This window comes from Tribolium castaneum, chromosome 4 (genome assembly GCF_031307605.1).
Source record: "Tribolium castaneum strain GA2 chromosome 4, icTriCast1.1, whole genome shotgun sequence".
NCBI lineage: Eukaryota > Metazoa > Arthropoda > Insecta > Coleoptera > Tenebrionidae > Tribolium > Tribolium castaneum.
This window is the reverse complement of record NC_087397.1, coordinates 8,471,563-8,492,466: the sequence shown is the minus strand read 5'-3', so window position 1 is coordinate 8,492,466 and position 20,904 is coordinate 8,471,563. Positions and strand designations below refer to the sequence as shown.

At 33.6% G+C, this 20,904-nt stretch overlaps 2 protein-coding genes across 4 annotated transcripts in view; one reads left to right on the top strand and one right to left on the bottom strand.

Moving 5' to 3' along the window:
• dlg1 (discs large 1) overlaps positions 1–20,904 on the top strand; it is a 214,229-nt gene that overhangs the window by 11,346 nt on the left and 181,979 nt on the right. Inside the window, exons 1-3 of one of the 3 annotated variants that reach the window (XM_064356390.1) lie at positions 1,650–1,756; positions 2,806–2,881; positions 12,865–12,996. In XM_064356390.1, coding sequence (XP_064212460.1) covers positions 2,827–2,881; positions 12,865–12,996 — 187 coding nt within the window. In that variant the 5' untranslated portion in view covers positions 1,650–1,756; positions 2,806–2,826. Of the gene's footprint in view, positions 1–1,640; positions 1,757–2,805; positions 2,882–12,864; positions 12,997–20,904 lie in introns of those variants that run through there. The other 2 variants (XM_064356388.1, XM_064356389.1) reach the window with 2 other exon arrangements.
• LOC103315175 (tetra-peptide repeat homeobox protein 1) lies at positions 18,859–20,316 on the bottom strand. The gene is made up of 2 exons (XM_008203173.3): positions 20,196–20,316; positions 18,859–20,147 (listed from the first exon to the last, which is right to left on the bottom strand). Exons 1-2 carry the CDS (start codon positions 20,208–20,210, stop codon positions 18,951–18,953), a joined length of 1,212 nt encoding a protein of 403 aa, XP_008201395.1. The 5' UTR covers positions 20,211–20,316; the 3' UTR covers positions 18,859–18,950.

Genomic DNA, 20,904 nt, shown 5'->3' with positions numbered 1-20,904 from the left:
TTTACGAAATTTAATGCTGTGGCGGCCCTAAATCTCCCACAGGGAAGGTAGGGATCTGCATCCTGGTTTGTTTATTCAACCGACATCTCTGGTTGCTGATCACGGCTCACTGGGATTATTCCCAATTTTGACAACTGGCAATCTGATAATAGGAAGGCACGTGTAATTGTTAATGCTGCTTTGAAAAGGGAATTCCCGACTGACTTTTTGTAAATAAAATCGCCTGACGATAAGAAGTTTACGCGCGTCCTAAATCCATAAAATCATCAAATTTATAGCATCGTCTGTTACAACGTCAAAACAACACGGAAATAGCGGAGAGGGTATGGTTCATAAAAATAAAATTTAGGTGTACTGGGAGTTGTAATTGTTTTATTTCGGAGGGATTTACTTCCAGCCAGAAATAAATAACATTAAAACTGTTGGTAGTTTACTAATTGTGAAAATTAAAAATTATTAGAGGCTACCGTACAAGTAAAAATCGAGTAGCTTAATTATTTCCGCAGACGGGAACGCTTCAATAAGTCAATGCAAAATTTTAATTAAAATGGATTTTTGCCGGCACCGACTGAATAATTCTACATTTAATTTGAGTCTACTTAAGTTAACTCTCCTAGCCTACACCCCAGAATAATAACAGTTAAAAAACCTAAAAACACAAATAAATCGAATTGAATATTTAAACAAGAGATTTGTTTTTATTACCCTATTGAGTTTTATTCCACAAACTTGTAATATACAGGCTGTTCTTGTATTGCAAGTTTGGAGAATAAAAGACAATAGAGAAATGAAAACAAAACTGTTTTTAAAATTTTCAATTTGATTTATTTCGTATTTGTGGTTTTGTGACTTAGTACACGTTTATTCCGGGGTACAAACTTAATTTAGGTATTCCAGCTGTGGAAATAGAAAATAAACGGTTAAAACTAAGCTTTCGTCGTCCACCACACAGGATAATAATCACCTGACCTGATTCAGCAATTGCTCAAATAAATTTCAGGTTTTTCAGTAGCGCACAAAAAGGAACGAAGGGCGTGAAATTTACTTGTTTCAAGATTAATGCTTCATATTAATAAAGTAGCAAGTCTTTGGGAGAAAGCGTTTAATTTTAGTTATGAAAATTAATAGCTATGTAGGGCTGAGTCTCTTTTAAAATTAATTCTGTCATCTTTGCTACTTATCACGGTTCCAACATAAATACTTTATGATTTTATCAGCATAATACATTGTATAAATTTCGTGTAAAACGCTGAATTTTGTGACTAGACGGTATCAAAGTGGTTGTGTAAAAACAGTAACAATAAGCTATTTCATGCAGAGACAAAGTTTAATGAATAAAGTTGGTGAAATTGAATTTTCCCACTGATAACGCTGCTGCATCAAATGTATTCAGTGTCGTACCGATACCAACAAATATTTTATTTGGAATTCGTCGCCTAAAATTCCTCCGGAATGCCGCGCTGCGCCCTAATTAAATAGAGCCCCGGAATAATGTCAGGTGTATTTCGTCTGGCAGCTAATAAGCATATGATAGTTAGCGAGTGTAAACATGCTAGTTTCGGCACACGTGCAGACTTGGATCGTGCTCGAAAGCGCCGAAGCAGGAATCGATCTCCGGAGTTCTGGAGTTTGCCGCAGTTAATGCCGGAATCCGGAGCCGGTTCGTGCTCCGGGCGGCGGGCTCGCGATCACACAATGTACCACGAGTATTTCCGGGACAGGCCCATTATTCACAATAGGATATACAAAGTCACAGGTATCCGATACCTTCCTTTCTCATTACTCCCGGATTTTGTGATATGTTTCCGGGCAAAATGTTGGGCCTCGGAGACGTGGTGAAGTTCGATGTTGCACACTTTTCTTTTGTAAACTCACTGATAGCGGGAAATAAAATGCCGTCATTCATTTCTTATTCAAATTTTTCGCGGTATCGGTTTTTGGGTGATGTGTGTGAATGGATCGCGCACGTGATTTGAATCGAGATAATTTGAAAAATGGGAACAGGCCGGTGTACAGAATTTTACGTTATTTTTAAGGAGATGGAATTATGGAGCAGACGCTGCTCTTAGGAATTAATAAATTTTTAATTTGATTTTACAAATAGGTTGCTTTTTATGTTTCTTTTTCCGCTCTGATTGCGCCTCACTGACTCTCATTTAGGACTGAATTGAAACTTTAGCGAAATAAGAAAAGTTCAGCTTTTTCAATGGGCCTATATACATTTTTATTTATTCAAATCACATTTCTATGAAGGAAACTTAAGCTTTTCACCGACTGAACCGAAATTACTTTTATAACTAAATAAACTTCAATTATTTAATAGCTTAAACAAGGCTGATAGCAAACTAATAAACAAAATAATGAATTAGGAGCATTTATGTTGTTTCGGAAATAATTTTATAAATATTCCATATTCATTTATAAATTTTAAAACCAAATAAACACCGAATGTAAATTTTATGTTTACAGTATGTTAAAAAACGTCAAATGCGACATTAATTTTATAATTAACTCGTGTTATAGAATCAGATTTTGCCTGGCTCTTCTCGTAATCGAATCGGAACTCAATGTGACTGTTGTGCGCAATTCAATTTTTAACTAGAACCAAGTTCATACTTTCAATCAGAACTGGATGTTGATCGAAATCTTGAACTTATCCTTTTTGAAATTATTGCAATCTGGAAAAAAGCCAGTGTGTGCTTAAGGGTTCGTTTGAAGCTGAAATAAATTCAAGGCGTGTTTATTACATTTGAGTTAGATGCAGCAGTTTTAGATAAATAATGTACTAATGTAACTTTTCTGCAGCTTCCACCCGACGTTAGGACAATGGAAAACCGGATAATGTTCTTCAATAAGACATCATTCTCCACTAATTGTTTGGGTGGGTCGACTTATAATTATTGCTTCTCAAGTGTCTTTGAGACACAATTGAATACGAGCACCGCTTTTACAGAATTCTTATAAATTTAGTTGCTTCTTTCAAACACAATTGGCCGTTTAATTAATCAAACGCTTTTGAGTTGAGCTTTTTACTTTATTTTTCTCGAAACAATAATCAGGCTTTTCAAACGAGCCCTTAAAGTAGTTATCTAAAGTAAATATTTAGTGTGATAAGTTTCTGTTGTCGTCTGTTCTCATTAATATTTATTGTTTATTAATATTCGGTTGTGCCGCTTCCTGGTTTAGGGTGCCAAGAACCTAAATTGAATTTGCAAATATTAGGAGTCTGTAATGGCACACAAACACTCTCAAAAACCGAAGAGCTCCACTTTAAAAATTAACTTTGCGCGTTCAGTCTTAAAAACGATTTTTAAGTTTGATCCAATTACGATTCTAATAACTTCCCTACCCTTATAATTTCACACCATTGTTCGTTCTTAAACGTTAATCATTATTGTACTGATTTAATTACGGAGCTTTTGCACCTTGCCGACTAGGCTAAATTAATTTTACACCGGTTGTACGTAAAAGAAATGCATTTTCTTTGATTCTCCCAATTAAGGCCAACTTTTGGTGCACTTGTTGCAAAAATTCCGAATTCTTTGATCTTCTCAAAAATGGGACAAAAAGTATTGATCCACTTGGTGCAGTTTTCCTTACTAGGCAGAAATTTATTCATAACAGAATGAGAGTCGATGTTATCAGCATTTAATCAATATCAATTTTACACAATATTGTGTTCTCATGCGTAATTACGGGTAAAGTGGCGTGAAGGACTTTTACAAGCATAAAGAGATAAAAAATAATAACAGCCCAGTTCTTTTCTGATTTTTGTTCTTCGGAACAATATTAATCAAATCACAATAATGTGGCTAACGCTTCAGGCCCTGTCAGCATAAACTTTTTCTTTTATTGTTTTTTCCGTTTTGGCTGTTTTCCTTTCAATCTATAGTCCGACTTAACAATAATTGGGAGTTGGGGTCCCTGTAGACACAACGTTTATACTTTCATTCGCTCAATTGAGAAGGTCTCGCAGGCGGCCCTGACTGGACATGGTGTCAATATTTATAAATAAATTTCATTCGAGTAAAGAAGCTGCGTTATTATGGTCTTTATTTGATTAGACTAATCCTGATATATCCCAAGGCGCGAGCTTAATTAAATAGAAATGTTATACTGTTTCTCGCCGAGTAAATTAATTCACAAAGCATTCTCTCATTTTTCCGAGTTAATGTCGCCTTGTAACCGGAAGCAAAAACTTCTAAAACAATGAAATTAATCCCTTATCGGGGATGATTGAGTTGAAAGTGTACGATTGCAATAAAACGAAACCCGAAGAATTTTAATCGTGTTAGACTCCGTTTCACTGGATCCATTCATCTTGAGACCAAGTCTGCGAAGATAATTCGTGATAAAAATGATTAATTAGGAAAAAAACTTGACTACGACACAACTGCCAACAATTTATTGTCAATTTTACCCCACATAACCCCTCGAAATGATCGTATATAGACTTTCTTACCGTGTATCCGGACTGAGAGCAATAAAGTTAATTTAGAGCTTTGCACTAAGACTTTTTATATTATCCCAGTGGTAAAGCGAGTTTAAAAGATCCTCCACGTTATAAAAATAAGGGTGCGCTGTACTTGGCTAAATTATTTCCAGTGAGATGGTGGTAGTTAATTACACGTGAATTTTGGAGCGTCTTTAATCTATACATACAGACTGAACCAAAAGTAACGCACAATATTCAAATAATTGTAATGGGTCGTTTTTCGAAAAAATCTTCAATTAGGTCATTTTTATTTTTTGACCCTATCATGACATTAGCTAGATTACAGTGTATTATTTTATCTTTTTGGAAAGTATAAAAGAATATGTAAAAAATTAAAATAAAGACGAAAATAAAATAAAAATCTTTTTAATAATTTTATACAAAGAACTCTGTCTTACTGTTCTTGTTGTGTTTTATAAGGGACGATTGTCTTTTGGTTCTTTGTGTTTATATTTTTTATTAAGGGTATTTATGTTTATTTAAAAAACTATGTTAACATCTGTTGCTCTTTATAAAATAATGCAAGAACCAAGAAAGATATAGCCTTTTGTGGGTAATTGTCTTTATTTTTTTTATTATTACCAAAATGTAAAATATGTACTTACTTTTGGTTTAGTTATTTGAGTCTGTATAAAATCCTTGTTCTGACTAGCTTGACTGACTGACTGACCTATCAACGCACAGCCTAAACAGCTAGGGATAAAAACTTGAAATTTTTACAGTAGATAGCTTTTATAACATTGACATCTACTAAAAAAAAAATTAGAAAACCACTTTCTAAAGGAGTTAATTGGGTTTTTAAAATTTGAATCAAAATCTGTCATTTTTAAAGTAATATTAAAGTTATATCTATGAAAATTAGTATTTGGGCTTTATGTTGAATGCGAAGGAACACACATTCCAGGATTATTAAAAAAACAACCTTTATGAAGGATAAGTGCTAAACAGGGCGTTAAAATTTAAATGAAAATCTGTTACTTGTTAAGTTATGTACAAAAATGACGAAAATAAAATATAAAAGTTATTGATTATTTTATATAAAGAGCTTCATTTTTCTGTTTTTTTTTGTATTTTATTGTGATGGTTTTTTGGCTTTTTTATGTTTATTTTTTATATTAAGTGTTTTCAAGCTCATTATTAAAAAAATATCTCAAAAATAATTGCATTTATAAAATATGATAACAACAAATAGATACAGCTTTTTGTGGGTAATTGTCTATATTTTTTTGATTGTTATTTCGTAATTTTTTTATTATCACCAGAAAGGCAAAGATGTGTGTAAGAAGATTAAATAAAAAAAAATGTCATTTTAAAAGTTATACTCATTAGGATTGGTATTTGGACTATTGGATAAAAATGAAGAAACATGTGTGCAAACCTGTGGGCAATTGCTAGTATTTATCATAAAACTGTTTCTGAAGTTAACAATGTATGTACAAAACTAAATTAGGTTTCCCAAACAAATATTTAATTTACCTTTTCTTATTGAAAGTCTTGAAAGCGTTTAACCCTCATTTACGCTAAGAATCTGAACCTTATATTAATAAGCCAACAAGTTGGTGTATTATATTGACATTGTGAAAGTAGGCACCTGTATTTAAATTTAGCTCCTGGGAATGAGATTTGTCGGAAAGAATGTAAATGAATGTAAATGGTGGAGAGGCGGTCCAATTCGCCATTTATTATGCAGTAGTAATGGCTTTGTAAAAGTTTATCATACCTTCTAAACGTTTTTATTTAAGGGGTTATTTAAAGCTTCCGCTAATTGAATAAAATGAGCAAGGGATTAGTTAGGCGAAAATAGATCGTCGAGAGGTAAAATATGAATTTGCGAAACACAAAAGCCAGTCGTTCGGATTCATCATCGGAGATCAATACAAGGTTCGAATTAAAATGTACTGATGTCAACCGGGATATTAATATCACAATGCAGTGCAGTAATAATCAGGTAGACGCTCTTACGAAACTCAAGTCAAGTCTTGATCTCGGAATGCTCGGATTTCTGCCAAGTAGCTATTTACCGATGGAATAATATTAACAATTTGAAATTCCGGCAGTTTAGGAAATTTCTCCGACATGAACGAACGGGTTATCGTTTTATTTGATTGAAGGAGAGGAAGGACGTGGATTACTCAGCAACACGCTTTATCGCTTTATGTAATACATTTCTATTTGGTTCCCAGCATGACTTATGAACTGCTGAACAAGAATATCAGAAAATGCGCAAAATAATTCATCTTTAATTAGGGCGGAGGCGATAGAGCAGCTAATTCATTTAGAGGAAAATAAGAGAATCCATCTGTTAATGCCGCCAAGTGTTGGGAAAGCGGCGAATCTCGTTAACGGTTTTCATCCCTTACAAAAGATTGCAGACAGTTATTAAATGTATTGTGCTCATTCAATTTTTCCACAAATCCTGCCAAGGCATTGCGGGTTCTGTTGGACATGTTTACAGCATGCCTTGCATGCCAGTTGACTTGCGAATTAAATATTCCCAAAACGGCCGGTTTTGAAGACGCAATTGAATTTTTACGACGGTTCATATTCATAAAATAGTTGAAGCCATTTGTGTAAGCCCCCAATCCTTGACATCATCGGATTGAGATCAGAAGTTCCATTGTTAAAACCTTGTCGATTTGTCAGTGATCCCAAATCGAGGTCGATCAGACCGTGACGGAAACAAATATCTTGCCGTCTTGAACGTGATTTTAACGTCGGTCTTGGCAGCTCGCAAATTTACAAACATCTCACTACGAACTGCACTAGTTTATAAAAAAAATTACCAAGAGATAATTTAATGATTTTGTTTTCTGTTTACTGACTGATAACTAAAATATATGTAACATTTGTCTATCACGTCTAGATTTTTTTTAATATTTAATAAAAATTTTTGAAAACTAGTTTTTGGTGTCTAGTCTAGCATTCGTTATTTCTGTGGTAAATGAATTGTTAAACATTTTATTTGCTTTAAAATATAGTCAAGTGTATGTAGATTAAGCCCAAACAACTTTTGTTCTTGTGGTAAAATTATTCTAATAAAACCTAGGAAACTTAAGCGATGAAATAGTGAACGTTTCCACCAAAATCTTCTGAAGAAAGGTATTAAGTTTTTTGGGATAAAAATATGTCTATTGATACTAGTCTACCGTAAAAAAAATAAGCAGTTTGTAACATTTTTGATGTTGCAAAAATTGTCAAATATAATGAATATTTAAAAAATAGACGTTCTAATTTTTTTTTAGATTCTAGTATCAAACTTAAGGGTGTCTGCACCTAGACGTTAGCATATTCAAAGCAGAATTTTAATTACTAGTAAAGTATTAATTTAAGTATTTAAGTATACATCAAATTAAAGGTTTTTTGATTTCACAGGCTCATGCGTTGCTATCTTTTGAAAAAAAAAGTAAACCCTATTAGAAAGGGAAGAAAATGCATAAGTGGTGATATTAAAAGCAACTTTACTCAGTTATTATTTAAGTAATGGATTTGAGATTTTTGCATTTTTTTTTAAATTTGTTTTTGAGATATTGTGATTGATGTGAAAGTCGCGTTTACTTTCCAGTTATTTTAGAAAACCAGTGGCTGAAACATTTCGAGCGAGGAAAGCGATTTTTCCGTTCGGAGATTTTTTGAATTTGATGTTTACCTAACCATTTTTTTAATAACTACTTTGTAGAGATTTAAGGATATTTATTATACATAAGAATTCCGAATATATCATTTTTATTATCATATCTGTTATTTTTGAACATAAGTTATTGTCTTTTTAAATTACTCCAAAACTTTACCTATTTCGGTCAGTATATCACAAAATAAGTTTTTATCATGTTGGAGATCAATATTTGTCATTGAAGTTGATACAAAAAAGCGTGAATTTTAAACTCGTTGACGAGTCTTCATTAAGTCAAAATTTCGGCTTTTGTCTCTAGAAATTTTGTTGAAAAATTTGCATTATTTTTGGTCAAAATTTAGATTTTTGTGATTTTTTGACCGCGGTATTTTATTTAATTTTTTTGGAACATCTTGGCTTTTTCTTAGAGTTTTGTTTCTTGGTGACACTGGACATGTGATTTGTACAAGTGCAGACTCTGGAGTGACTGCTAAAAATAGTTTCTATATTTATATTTTTTTTTCTACTATGTAGCCAAATTTTTGACTTTTTAATAGCCACTTTTTCCAAAGGCTGTACCTTTTTAAAACTGTACTCTACACACCATTTATTAGCATTTCCACAAAAAAATAAGTAAAATAAATTTTACACGATAATTTGTACTCTTAAACCAAAAAAACATTTTCTACTAGGGTGATGGAGTGTTTTATAGGTTACCAAATAAATAAATTTGGCACGTTTTATGTTGTAACTAAACTCAAATTAATAGGTCTTATGTTAATGTTTATTGACTACGATTTACCGTCAAAATTATCTTGGTTCGATTATTTTTGATTATTTGGAAATATGTATAAAACTTATTTATCTTTTTAAGAAGCTTCTGAGGCAACTTTCACAAATTCAAGAGATTAAAATGTAAATATAAGTTAAGTATTCTACCGATACATATTGGTTTCAACCATTGGTAAAAATCATGTTGTTAACACGATCATCAACAAAAAATTAATTAAGTCTGGCCTGGGATTATATCTCCGTCATCAAATCCCAACTTTAACTTAAACCCAGTTCTGCGAATATCATTTAATGAAATTGCCACAGAAGTTGCTCTATGATGGGCTTCCCCTCATAACTCGTTGCAATAACAACGCTCGTACCCGACTCATATTTTTCTTGTGGCGATTAGTTGAATTGACACAAGTTCAAGTTATCAACACGGCGAATCTTTTATTCAAGTTTAAGCCGGAATTTAAAGCACCTTATTGGAGAAATACCGATCGGTGGCATTGTGAGGGAAACATAGCCACCAAATGAAAAGTAAATAGGAAAAGTTTGAGAGCCGAACCAAAACAAAACTAAATGTTTTGGTTAAAGGCAAATTACCTATAAAAATAAATCGCGAATTAAACTTGCATTGCCACAGAAACACCTGGCTTAAATTCTTTCACACAAGAGTTCATTTTGTTCAGTACAAATGTGCCCTTGGCGTAAGGACGGTTATTATTCAGCGATATGTTTTATTCATATAAACGAACAAAAGTGGATCGTATTTACGCTTTTTTACAGTTAATGTTTGTTTGTAAATTGCAAATGGGATTAGGTTAACCGAACGTCTCTTTTTAATAACTGGATCGTAGTCCTTAACGCGTGACGGTGAAGGTAATGAAAATTGAAATTCATAACCATATTTTTCAACAACGTAGGTATTTTTTTCTTTGTTTCAAAGGGTTGTTAGAATTAGCATATGTTGCTCATTATTTCCTAGAACGGTGTGGAAAGCACATATCTTTTATTTGAATTCACATTCGCATTCACCTATGAATAAAATCTAGAATGGAGCGTACTTCACATATCTCTACTGCTCAATTCTAGTTTGTGAGCAACATACTCGTACATATTGAGTAGTTCAGGAGGACAATAAATACATACCCACAGGGTGTGTCTGCCAAAAGCATATTTTAACTAAATTTCAAAAACTAATAATCAAACTACCACTCTTTTAAACTTAGTGTTTTAATCACACAGATTTTTTCTGCTTTCTAGGTTTGGAATTTTTTTTTATTTACTATTTTTTTATTTTGTTGTTTTATTGTTTTTTAATTTATAATAATTTTAATTTTTTAATTTGTTAATGTTCTTAATGTGCACTTCTATTGTTTTTTAAAGTTCTCATTCTTTAGTCACTTTCAGCTTTCAGCATTTCAGCTTTTCAGTTTTTAAGTTTTTTAAATTTTCAATCTTCTGGTGTATTAGCTTTTTATTTAGAGTGTAAGTATTTCGATTTATGAGCATTTTTTTCAGTTTTAAAGTTTTTCGTTTCTATTGTTTTCAGAATTTTAGAATTTTTATTACTTGTATGTTATTTTATTTTAATATTTTTTAAGCTTACACTGTTTTGTAATTATGAAAATTTCCAAGTTTTTGCAAAAGCACAACGATATTTTAGTCAAGCCACTTGAAAAAATGAATTGCTTTCTCACTTTGAAATTTTTGTAAATAGCATAACAAAATTAAAAACAGTAGTCCTGTCACTTATTGGAGCTATTGAACTCGTGAATATAATGTAAATTTTTGTAAAATTTGTACCATCAGTTGTGGAAAAATTAGTTAGTGTCAAACGAAGTCAAACTATACAAATAAAGTGGATATAAAAATCAACTAAATTAAAAATTTTAATTGAATGAAGAATTGAAAAAATATAAAAAAATATTGGTTATGCAGAGATGTCTGATTTATATACTACGTATCCGACGAATAAAATTAATTAAAATAAAAAAAATAAAAGAATTTTTTACTCGAAAACATTTAAGCATCGTTGTTTTAGAATAACAATAGAATTATATAATTTAGAATAAAATTTCGAATAATTAGGTAATGCACCTATTAATAATTTTAATTTATTGATATTATGTAGTATTCCAATCTGAGATTGGAATACTTTTAGCAAACTCACTCCGAATGCCTATTTTTTTCTTTTGGAGTTTTTAATACTTATAACCGATAGTTGGCAAATAAATATCAGCGAAACTTTCTACCCTTACGTGACGATATTTGTATTTTGTAACAAGCTTTGGAGGTAGGGAAGTTTCCCAAATTAAGGGTCCAGTCGTCCAGCATTATTCCCTGGGAGTAGGTTATAAAATATTCTGTTTAGATGGGACCCATTCGATTTTCAGAGGGCACAACAAAGATGTGCTAACGCCGCAAACCACGTTCATTGTAGCTAGAGGCACAAGGCGACTATTCATCTTTGAGTGGTCCCAGAGGACGTAACCAACGTAGACTCAGTAATAAACGAAGCTTCCGCTAAAACAAAAACTCGGTCCACCAACATTTATCTCTATAATCCAATCCACTATCAATTACGGAATTACATTAGCCTTTAGCAGTTTCGTAATTAATACAGATGGATGTGTGGCAGGTTTTCGTAAAACGCGGTTTAATCAAGGCTTTTTTGGTGCGCAAAAGCACCGCCAAATTCACTTAGAGCCGATTGTTCGGTGGGATTTAAGTTAGGGAAACGCGGTTAGATTATCAACGAACTTTGCGCTCACAAATGCGGCTTAAACATGAGATTTTTGAATTTTTGTTTTCAGCAGGGTTCCAATAATAAAATCAATCATTTCCGGTTTTCCATTCAAAACTCGTCGAAAAAAGGATTAATAAAAGAGCCAGATGTAATTTCTCTGCATCTGGCATCGTTTCAGGGACGTTTTCCGAGCTTTATGATAAAATTTGAATCGTCAAGACTGAAATGAAACCCGTCAAGGTTACGCAACGTCAATTTACCGGACCGATGGTCGATTAACCCCGATGAAAGCCCTAGATTAAGTCTAATAAAACTGGACGAAACGCAATAAAAAGGCCCCACTTCAGAAAACTCGAGTTCGGAAAAGCGACGGCTAATTTGTTAAAGCGCCTCGGTTCTGTCAAGTGCAGTATGTACGAGGTTTATCCCACGTGAAAATAGTTAATCAAAACAGGGAAAAGAGCGGTTTGATCCTTTAATTTGCGCCTGCAAATATTATTTCAAGATGAACAAAAAGCTTTTTTTGTTCCACAAATACGATTTATTTTGTTTGCAGCGGCGTTGGAACTTTATCGACAAAAATTATCTACAAATTTCATCTCGAGAAAACAACGCGGATCGACGTTTACCGAGTTATTTTGATCCTTCATCAGACCCACTTCGTAGATCACTGAAAGAAAAGCAATTTTACTCGCCCAGTATTACACTAGTCTGCAAAAATAACTTTTTTCTTCCTTCTTATTATTATGCGTGGTTATAATAATTTGAACGCTTCTGAATCGACATTCAAATGTATCACAAAAATTCTTTTTTAATAATTTTTTTAAGTACCGGCTGTTCCGTTAAATCTTCTCAAATCTACTAATAATAATTAATTGTAATTGTGCTCAAAAATCAATAAACCGCATTTGTAAATTGCATATGTCGTGTATTCAATAAATCATGAAAGTGAATGTTTTGTTGCCACCTGTTAACTCGTCTTTATTGCATTTTCTATTGCAACTGCAGCCGCAAGCGATTTTGTCACTTTTGGTTTAGATAGCCCTAGTTTACTTTACCGGAAGACGGAAGTAAACTTCTTGTCGAATCCGGTTTGGAACATGTTTCACGTCCGGAAAAGTCCGTCCTATTGTGCTAAATTGGTTCAACTTTGAATGTGGACAGACTAGCGATAGCAACGCTTAATTAAGCTTCTTTTTATTCGGTTGCAATAACAATGCTCCTCTGTTACAGAAGCGCATCGAGCTTTGGAACTCCTCGAAGATTATCACTCGAAACTTATCAAACCTCAAGATAAGCAACTAAGGTTGGCCATCGAACGCGTCATCCGCATCTTCAAGTCGCGATTGTTCCAAGCGCTTCTAGGTGAGTGGTGTTAATCCTTTATCTACTCGGGGGAAATTATTGCGAATTGCAGACGTAATCGAATCACAATTTGATGTACATAATTTAAGGTAAATTGAGAGAAATTAATATGGGGCGCCCAAAGCGGCCTTAATGAATTAAAGCCGTGATTGATTTAGCACTTTTGGTATTAATTGAAAACACGATTCTAACTTTATACTTTGAACATATTCACGACTCGGCTTAGAATTATCTCGAAAGTTTCGTATGGTAAATGGTCTTACGGTTTCCGTGCTGCGGAACTACAAGGAGGACCACGCTGATAAAACTTGAATCACTTCTTCACTCGAATTACAACAATGGAAGTGGCGATGCTATTAAATTTGAAATTTATTACAGACCGTAATTTGGTGGCTGTTCTCTTCATCTTGATGAGACTACACTCAAAAAAACCGTTTTAATGTAGTCGCAAAATTAAGATTAAATGTGAGAAAACTTAAAATTTTTATAATCTTTATACAAATCAAATCCAATAATCAATATTTTTAATTTTATAGACAATTTTTTAGAAATGATTTATTAAAGATATAGATTTCTCACAAAATCACATAATTTCCCTAAAACAGCACGTAAATTAATGTAATAAAAAATACTAAGCGACAAACTCAGTGCAAACCACTGAAATACTTGATGTAAATGTACCTCACCAAACACTAAATACCTTAAATAACTTAATACGCAAATGACGGAAACTCCAAATATTACAAATTCATTTAATTTTGAAGAAGTAACTTTTATTTGATTATTTCTTTTCTCCAGCCAGTCTATTATTAGGTCATAATACCACTATTAGGAGATGTCTGTGATATCAAAAAAACACACGGGTCTGTTGAAAAAATCGTCTTGTGAATGGTCGAATAAAAATTAATTCTACAAACAAACAAAACGTCAAATAAACATTTTTCAAAATATTGATTGTGTCCTTATTGGCTGACTGTATGTCTTACATGTATTTTATCTCCTTAATTAAACAAAGAATAATATTCGACATTGTCACCAGTTTCTCTTGGAACCTTTTTTATTTTTAATTTATATCAATGTTTGGGCTTTCAAACGCTAGTAACAAGCTAGATTAATTTGTGCTACAGTCATGAAACAATTTATGTCAAGAGGTCCCTCGTAGTCCTCATATCCCTCGTAGTTTTAAAGATAAAAAATATAACCAGTATTTTTGGGGTAACTGTTGAAGGCTAATAATTTTATAAAAACGTATTCTGTATATTTATTTACATTTAATGTACAATATTATTATTATTATTATTATTATTATTATTATTATTATTATTATTATTATTATTTTTATTATTATTATTATTATTATTATTATTAATAATATTAATTGATTTATTGCAAACATGCAAGGGCCAGTTTTTGCTGTCCGGTACTTCTACTGGTTGGTTCTACTGGTTGTCTTTGTAGATGAAAATTGGTACTTTTTAGAAATTTCATAGAAATAAATTTTAAATACGGCAAATTCAAATTCCAGAACCACCTGAGATCCTACTCTTTTATAAACAGCCTCTATCATTGTTACACTGACATCTAATGGATGCAGCTCACTTTTTGTCCACTTTGCTCTCGAATAAACTTTAACACAAGCTAGAAACTTAATTAGTTTGCGAGGTTTTCGTATTGCTTTATTATTGCTTTTGATGGTGCTCTTCTAAACTAAATAAGCTTTTGCACAGCATTCAACCTTGGTATTAGTAACACCACTAAGCTGTTATTTGCTATAAGGTTTTCGTTGGATCTGCTAATTAATTAGTTAGTGGGTAATTAAGTTTTTACTCTGTATCGTAAATTAAGTGTGTCTCAATATTACGGAAAAACCGATTGGTTGGCAAACTTGGAACACCATTAAAAATCATTGGTCAGTTAAGCCTTTTACTTGAAATAAATAATTTTATTCGCAAAAATTTCATATGCATGAGGTAGCTAACACTGCTTCTCAATAGATACAATAGAGATGCTGCCAAGTTGGCAGCAAAAAACACTGTTTTACAACAAAGTTTTAATGAATTATGAAACGGGTCATAATGTTTTTCAAACTTGAGCTTATGAAGGATTAGTACTTTGTTAATTATAGGCAAATCCTTTGAGAATAAGGATAACAAATAATACAAATTTTCTGTTTTAACGAACAGCTTATTCGATCACGATTTTTATTTAAAACATTTTAACTATTTATCTCTGGTAGGTATGACAAAGTTTTAAAATGAATGCTTCCGAAGCAAGTTAGATAATAATTTTTAATAAAGTACCCAGCTACTTTCAAAGTTAATGTACATTAACAACTCACTTAAAAATAAAACGTTGCTTTTTTGTTTCCGTGCTGGAAAGGGTTGTTACTGAAAGTATTATTTTTATATCGATCTTCAAGTTTGTTTAACTCGACTCTTAGATACATATTTGGAGATTCTCGTTTTTGCTGAAAGGGCAAAACTTGATCGATTAGCTTTCTGTAGACAAAAAATGTATTCAATTTACGTGAAAAATTACCATCAAACAATCCGTTCGTTTTCTTAAAATATTTATGCTATATTTGGGTTTCGTGTTCTGACATTTTTTACTGGGTTACGTCTGATTTGTATGTCCTGGGGCACGAAACTTCCCGAAAATCCTCTTACACAATTCGCACAGTGGATTGATTGCTCGATCAAGTTTAGAAGTTATTTATTGTTCATGACTTGGTCGCAAACGCCACCGAAACTATACATCTAAGCTAGGTTTCTGCACATTATCGCACAAGACTCCTCGCCTTTCCTCCTAAAAGAGAACGAGCAAATTTAACTTGAGCTTTCGAGAATCTCTCAAGGTATTTTGTTGTTTCGTGAGATGTTCTTGTCAGGGAATAATCACATTCATATTTGACTGACGAGTGAAATCGTTACTTCTTGGAAATTTTCTTTAGTAGGTTTTACGAAGAATTAATTGGCGCTTTGGCACCGCATTGGGGATAATTAGGTTCCTCTGCACGTTTAATCAAATTTGTGTGAGTTTATTGTAAATTTATTCAAATGTCTCGTGATAAATCCTTGCAAGAATTCTTTTATTTCCTCTGTATCAATTTTGTTCTTCGATTGTTCAATCAATCATTATTGTGCGTGCTTGAACCCGAAAGCAATTTTTCCCGTTCAAAATTCTCAATCGATGGCCGTAAACAAACCCTCGTTTCCACAAAAATTTAATTACTAAACGTGTCTTGGCATCAGTCTGGTTAACATTTATTTGGTCGTTTCACATGTGAACTCGAAAGCTCGAAAGCTTTTTTGTGAAGGCAAGGTATACAAGCCACAATACCGTTGCGCCTTGTTGATTGTCTAATCTGGAGAAATAATTAGAAGAGACGTCTGGAAAATCTTTTGGGGTTTACTCGGCCTTGCACTTGATGTGCATGATGATGTGCATTCGTTTCATGGATTATTGCTCTCATTAGCGTTGCTTATATTGTCAGAACTCAATTTTAAAATTTTGTATGAGGTTGGGGAGAAAGTTGTACGTGACCTTTTTAAAATTAAAAACTAGATGTTCTTGGAAAGTCGGCAGTTTTGGCAAGAGATAAAAGTTTTAAATTGTTATTATGTTCTTTGCATAATTTGGTTACGTAAAATAACGTAACATTTAAACCAGCGAATCGATTTACGTAAGCTAATTTTAATAACAAAACAAAGATTTTTTTCAAAAAATGATCAATGTATTTACAATGAGACAATTTGTGTTCAAACTCGAACGGCTGAATTTTGAGCGTAGCCTGTAGGCAACGCCAAACTTCCCAAATTGTGTAGGCCAGCTTCCGTTTTAGCTTTCGTAAACTTGCGAACTCCATAGTAAGTTCATTATGCTTACACCTCGTGTATCTCGGGATATTCGACATTACTCAAAAGATGTAATAAGGAAGGAAAAATAAGACGAAATCATAAAACAAACAGGATAAGCATTTTTCTTTTCTTTTATTTTTTGTGACGGTTTAGATATTACGAGTCAATGGTCGATTTGTCCTGACGTTTTACCCTCGAGTTCTTTTTCTGCTTACGCGCCATTATTTTAACAACTTAACCAATTGTTAACGATCCTACAAAGTGGGCATTTATAGGGCTTTTATTAATTCAAATTCGGTGGGAATCGGTGTGATCGCAGCGAAAGCAATTTTTGTTGCGTTATTCCTTTGTAATTTGTGAAAGTGCAATTGCATTCTGTAATCCACATTATTTATTGCACCTCTGTCAGTGTTAAAGTATTCGGGATGTTTTGTGCAGTCATGTTCTAAATTACATCTGGCGTTTTCTCCTCCTGTCATGCTGATTTACAGCTTTAGTTTTTACCAAATTTTTCTATCCTCCATGCAAATGAACTGTAATCAAAATATTTATTCAAACTACCTGTATTCTAAATGGAATTTAGAATTGCTCAATAATAGATTATTGTATCCATTTTTTAACATAAATTTGCAAATTTTAGCACTTTCTCCCTATTCATAACGACTTTCTTTTACAAATCGCTTTATCTGTTTTGTAATACGCATTTATGAGATACCTGGTAATTTTTACATTTCAGGAATTAATGAATTTTAGCGAATTTTCCACCTAAACTACGATTAAAATTTATGTGTGTTCGAGAATAGTTCTAGCTGCTATACATGGCATGAACTACACGATTGTGCTTTCATATTAGAGCAGTATTTAATGCATTTATATCTACTTTCTACTGTTTGTAAACCAGAACCTAAAGCTTGACTTGGTTGAACACTTTACTTAAAAGATTTTCTAACTACAGTAATATCTGTTTATCACGAACCTAGGAAATGCATCAGAATAATTACGTTATATTCAAAGTTTACTATATGAGGTTAATTAAAACAAAGTGCTTTATCAGTGATTTGTAATTTTTATTTGAAATAAGATTTCGGGGTCACTTTTGACTCAACTTTAAGGATTAGGGAACATATTGACCACATTGTTGGCAAATTTAGGGATATTGGTATTTTACTGGAGGAAATAAAACCTGTACCACTCTAAAAGATAAAAAAGCTTCAGAGCAAAACACAAAATGAGATTGTTTTTATTGTTGCAAATTTTCATCTCAATTCAATATGTTTAAATTTTTTCGATTTTTTTTATTCTTATAAAAAATAAAATGCGATACAAATACAGTGGAACGCGGTTGTAGCGAACTCGACTTTAAACGAACGATCGGATATAACGAACAAAACTGGAAGTCTCGTTAGTTTTATGGATATTATAACAACATATTCTTCAAAGTGTGGTCAAGAGTTTGTTATAAAGGGAAAATTGCATTATTATATCCGAAAGTTTGTTATAAGCGTGTTCACTACAACCGGATTCTACTGTACTACATTTGCTCGGTAATGAAAAATGTGCGAGAATTTCAACATTTTAGGAACAAATAATTGAGAAATAAATTTATCCATTTAATAATAAATTTTGCTTCCGGCTTCCACATACCCCATTACCATTAAGAGAGTTCAATTGAGAATAACAGAAACATATGTAGATAATTGAAATTCATGCAGGTACACTATGCTAAATTTTTAGTCATAAAGATGTCTTCGGCCTATCCGATTTCTTGCAGATAAAGCACCACAAGATGAATTACTTCCGTGAAATTTCATCGGAATATGCACGCAGGTGTGGTCTTTCGTGTAATATGTAAATTGAATAATATAAGATCGTCGATCTGGTTCATGTTTCGGCACATTGCCGCACGAGATGAGAAAGTTTTATCTTAATTTGATTCATAAATAAGGTCGGGAAAATACGTCCGATTTCTTTCACTTTTTATCGCTCGTAAAGGAATGATGCAATATTATGAAAATAAACTTTATTGAACACTTTACAAACTGAACAAAAGGCAATGATAACGACTAGATTATAATATGGTAACATAACAAGCTTCTATTAGTATTTGTAGCCGCCGTTACTGTCATACAGTTGACCCGAACCGTGAAAATGATGATCGTGGAAATCGTGATGATCGTGATGATCATGGAAATCGTGATGATGGTGATGATGGTTGGAAAAACTACCACTTCCACTGAAATTGGGGCCACTTATGTAATGCCCATGGCCGCCAGCGTAAGATGAATAACCACTTGATAAACCGCCAGTTAATTTACTGCTCAAACCACCTTTGAGTCCTCCGGGAATGACGAGATGGCCGTGGTGGTGATAATGGTGGTCATGATCGTGATGATAATGATGGAAATCATGATGATCGTGATGGTCATGGTGGAAATCGTGATGATCATGATGATGATGTACCGGGACGGGAACAGGAACCTCAACTTTCGTGTGTACTTTAACCGGGAACGGTTTCGGGACAATAACGGGATAGGGTTGTGGTACACTGACTGGAACCGGTTTTGGTACTTTTACGTAAACAGGGTGATGTACTGGGACAGGAACGGGACGTGGGACAGGCACATGAACTGCTTTTTTAATAACGACAGGAACCGGTTGTGGAACTTCAACGCGAACTGGTCGTGGGACTTCCACAGGTTGTGGGACAGCAACTGGCACAGGAACAGGACGATTGACCACAACGGGGACAGGCTGTGGGACAGGAATTGCCACTTGTTGGGTGTTTCTGCTGTAGGTGGTTCCAGCATCGACGACGTTGGCTGTACCTAGACCCAGGACGCCTCCACCGATTAGTCCTGCGATTCCTGCGGGAACTGCAGCCACTCCTGCGATTCCGGCGGGAACTGCAGCCACTCCTGCGATTCCTGCGGGAACTCCAGCCACTCCTGCAACGCCTGCTCCTGTTCCTACAGCGACGCCATGTATTCCTGCAACTCCTGCGATTCCTGCGGGAACTGCAGCCGCGCCTGCTCCCGTCCCTACTGCAACGCTGTGTATTTCTGCAACTGCAGGAACTGCAGCGATGCCTTCAACGGCTGCAGGAACACCAGCGACTTCCGCCCCCTGAGCAAGGGCAAGGTGACCTCCGTGAGCTAGATGCACTTGATCTACAACTGCACTTCCGTATCCGGTTGCGTAGTTTGTGCTAATTGGCGGTGTTAAATCGGTGCTAATTCCACCACTCACTACTCCACAATTTGCTAAATTTGCAAAGGCTAGTATGATTGGTAGAATCTGAAATGAAAAAATTATTTTCGAATTTTGAATAACACTAAAACGTACCGCGATTTTACGCATTTTGTGCGTGTGTGTGAAAAGAAAGGTGAAGATGAAATGATACAATGAGGTGGACGAGTGACTTTCTTATATATTGACCACACCTTGGATGGACGACAAATTTTACTTTCACGACTCTGGCGAGACGTAGGCCAACTCATTATATGAATTATGGGGATTTTTTCGTAACGGTGCGAATTAGAATACGGGCAATATAGGTCATAGGTTACGTATTTGCATATCTCGTTGAAGAAATGAAAACGAATTAAAGAGGCGGAAGTAAATATACACAATAATCTTATTAAAACCGAAAATGTTTTGTTTTTGAAAATTTTCTAAACAGATCTTTTTTTAAATACACGATTGTTAACCAATAGTTTTATTGTTTTCCTTAAAAATCATTAAAATAAGTTTCAAACAAATAGGATTGGATAATTGTTTAGTTGAAAAAACAGAATACATTTTTTGTTTTTCTTTTAAATACACCACAAAACTTAAAACGTTTAAAAAATATTAGGTCGGAAGTTCTTCGTAATGTAGAGTTGCGGCTGTTGAAAATTATGAAAATTTTATAAATTCAAAGTTTTTTTTTTATTCTTAATTTTATATATTAGGGGGTTTTATTTAAAAAAAATGTCGATGACGTCATTGCCCAAAAATCAAATTGGGAATTTCGATGAGATTAAAAAAAATATATCTATACGGGCAAATTTAC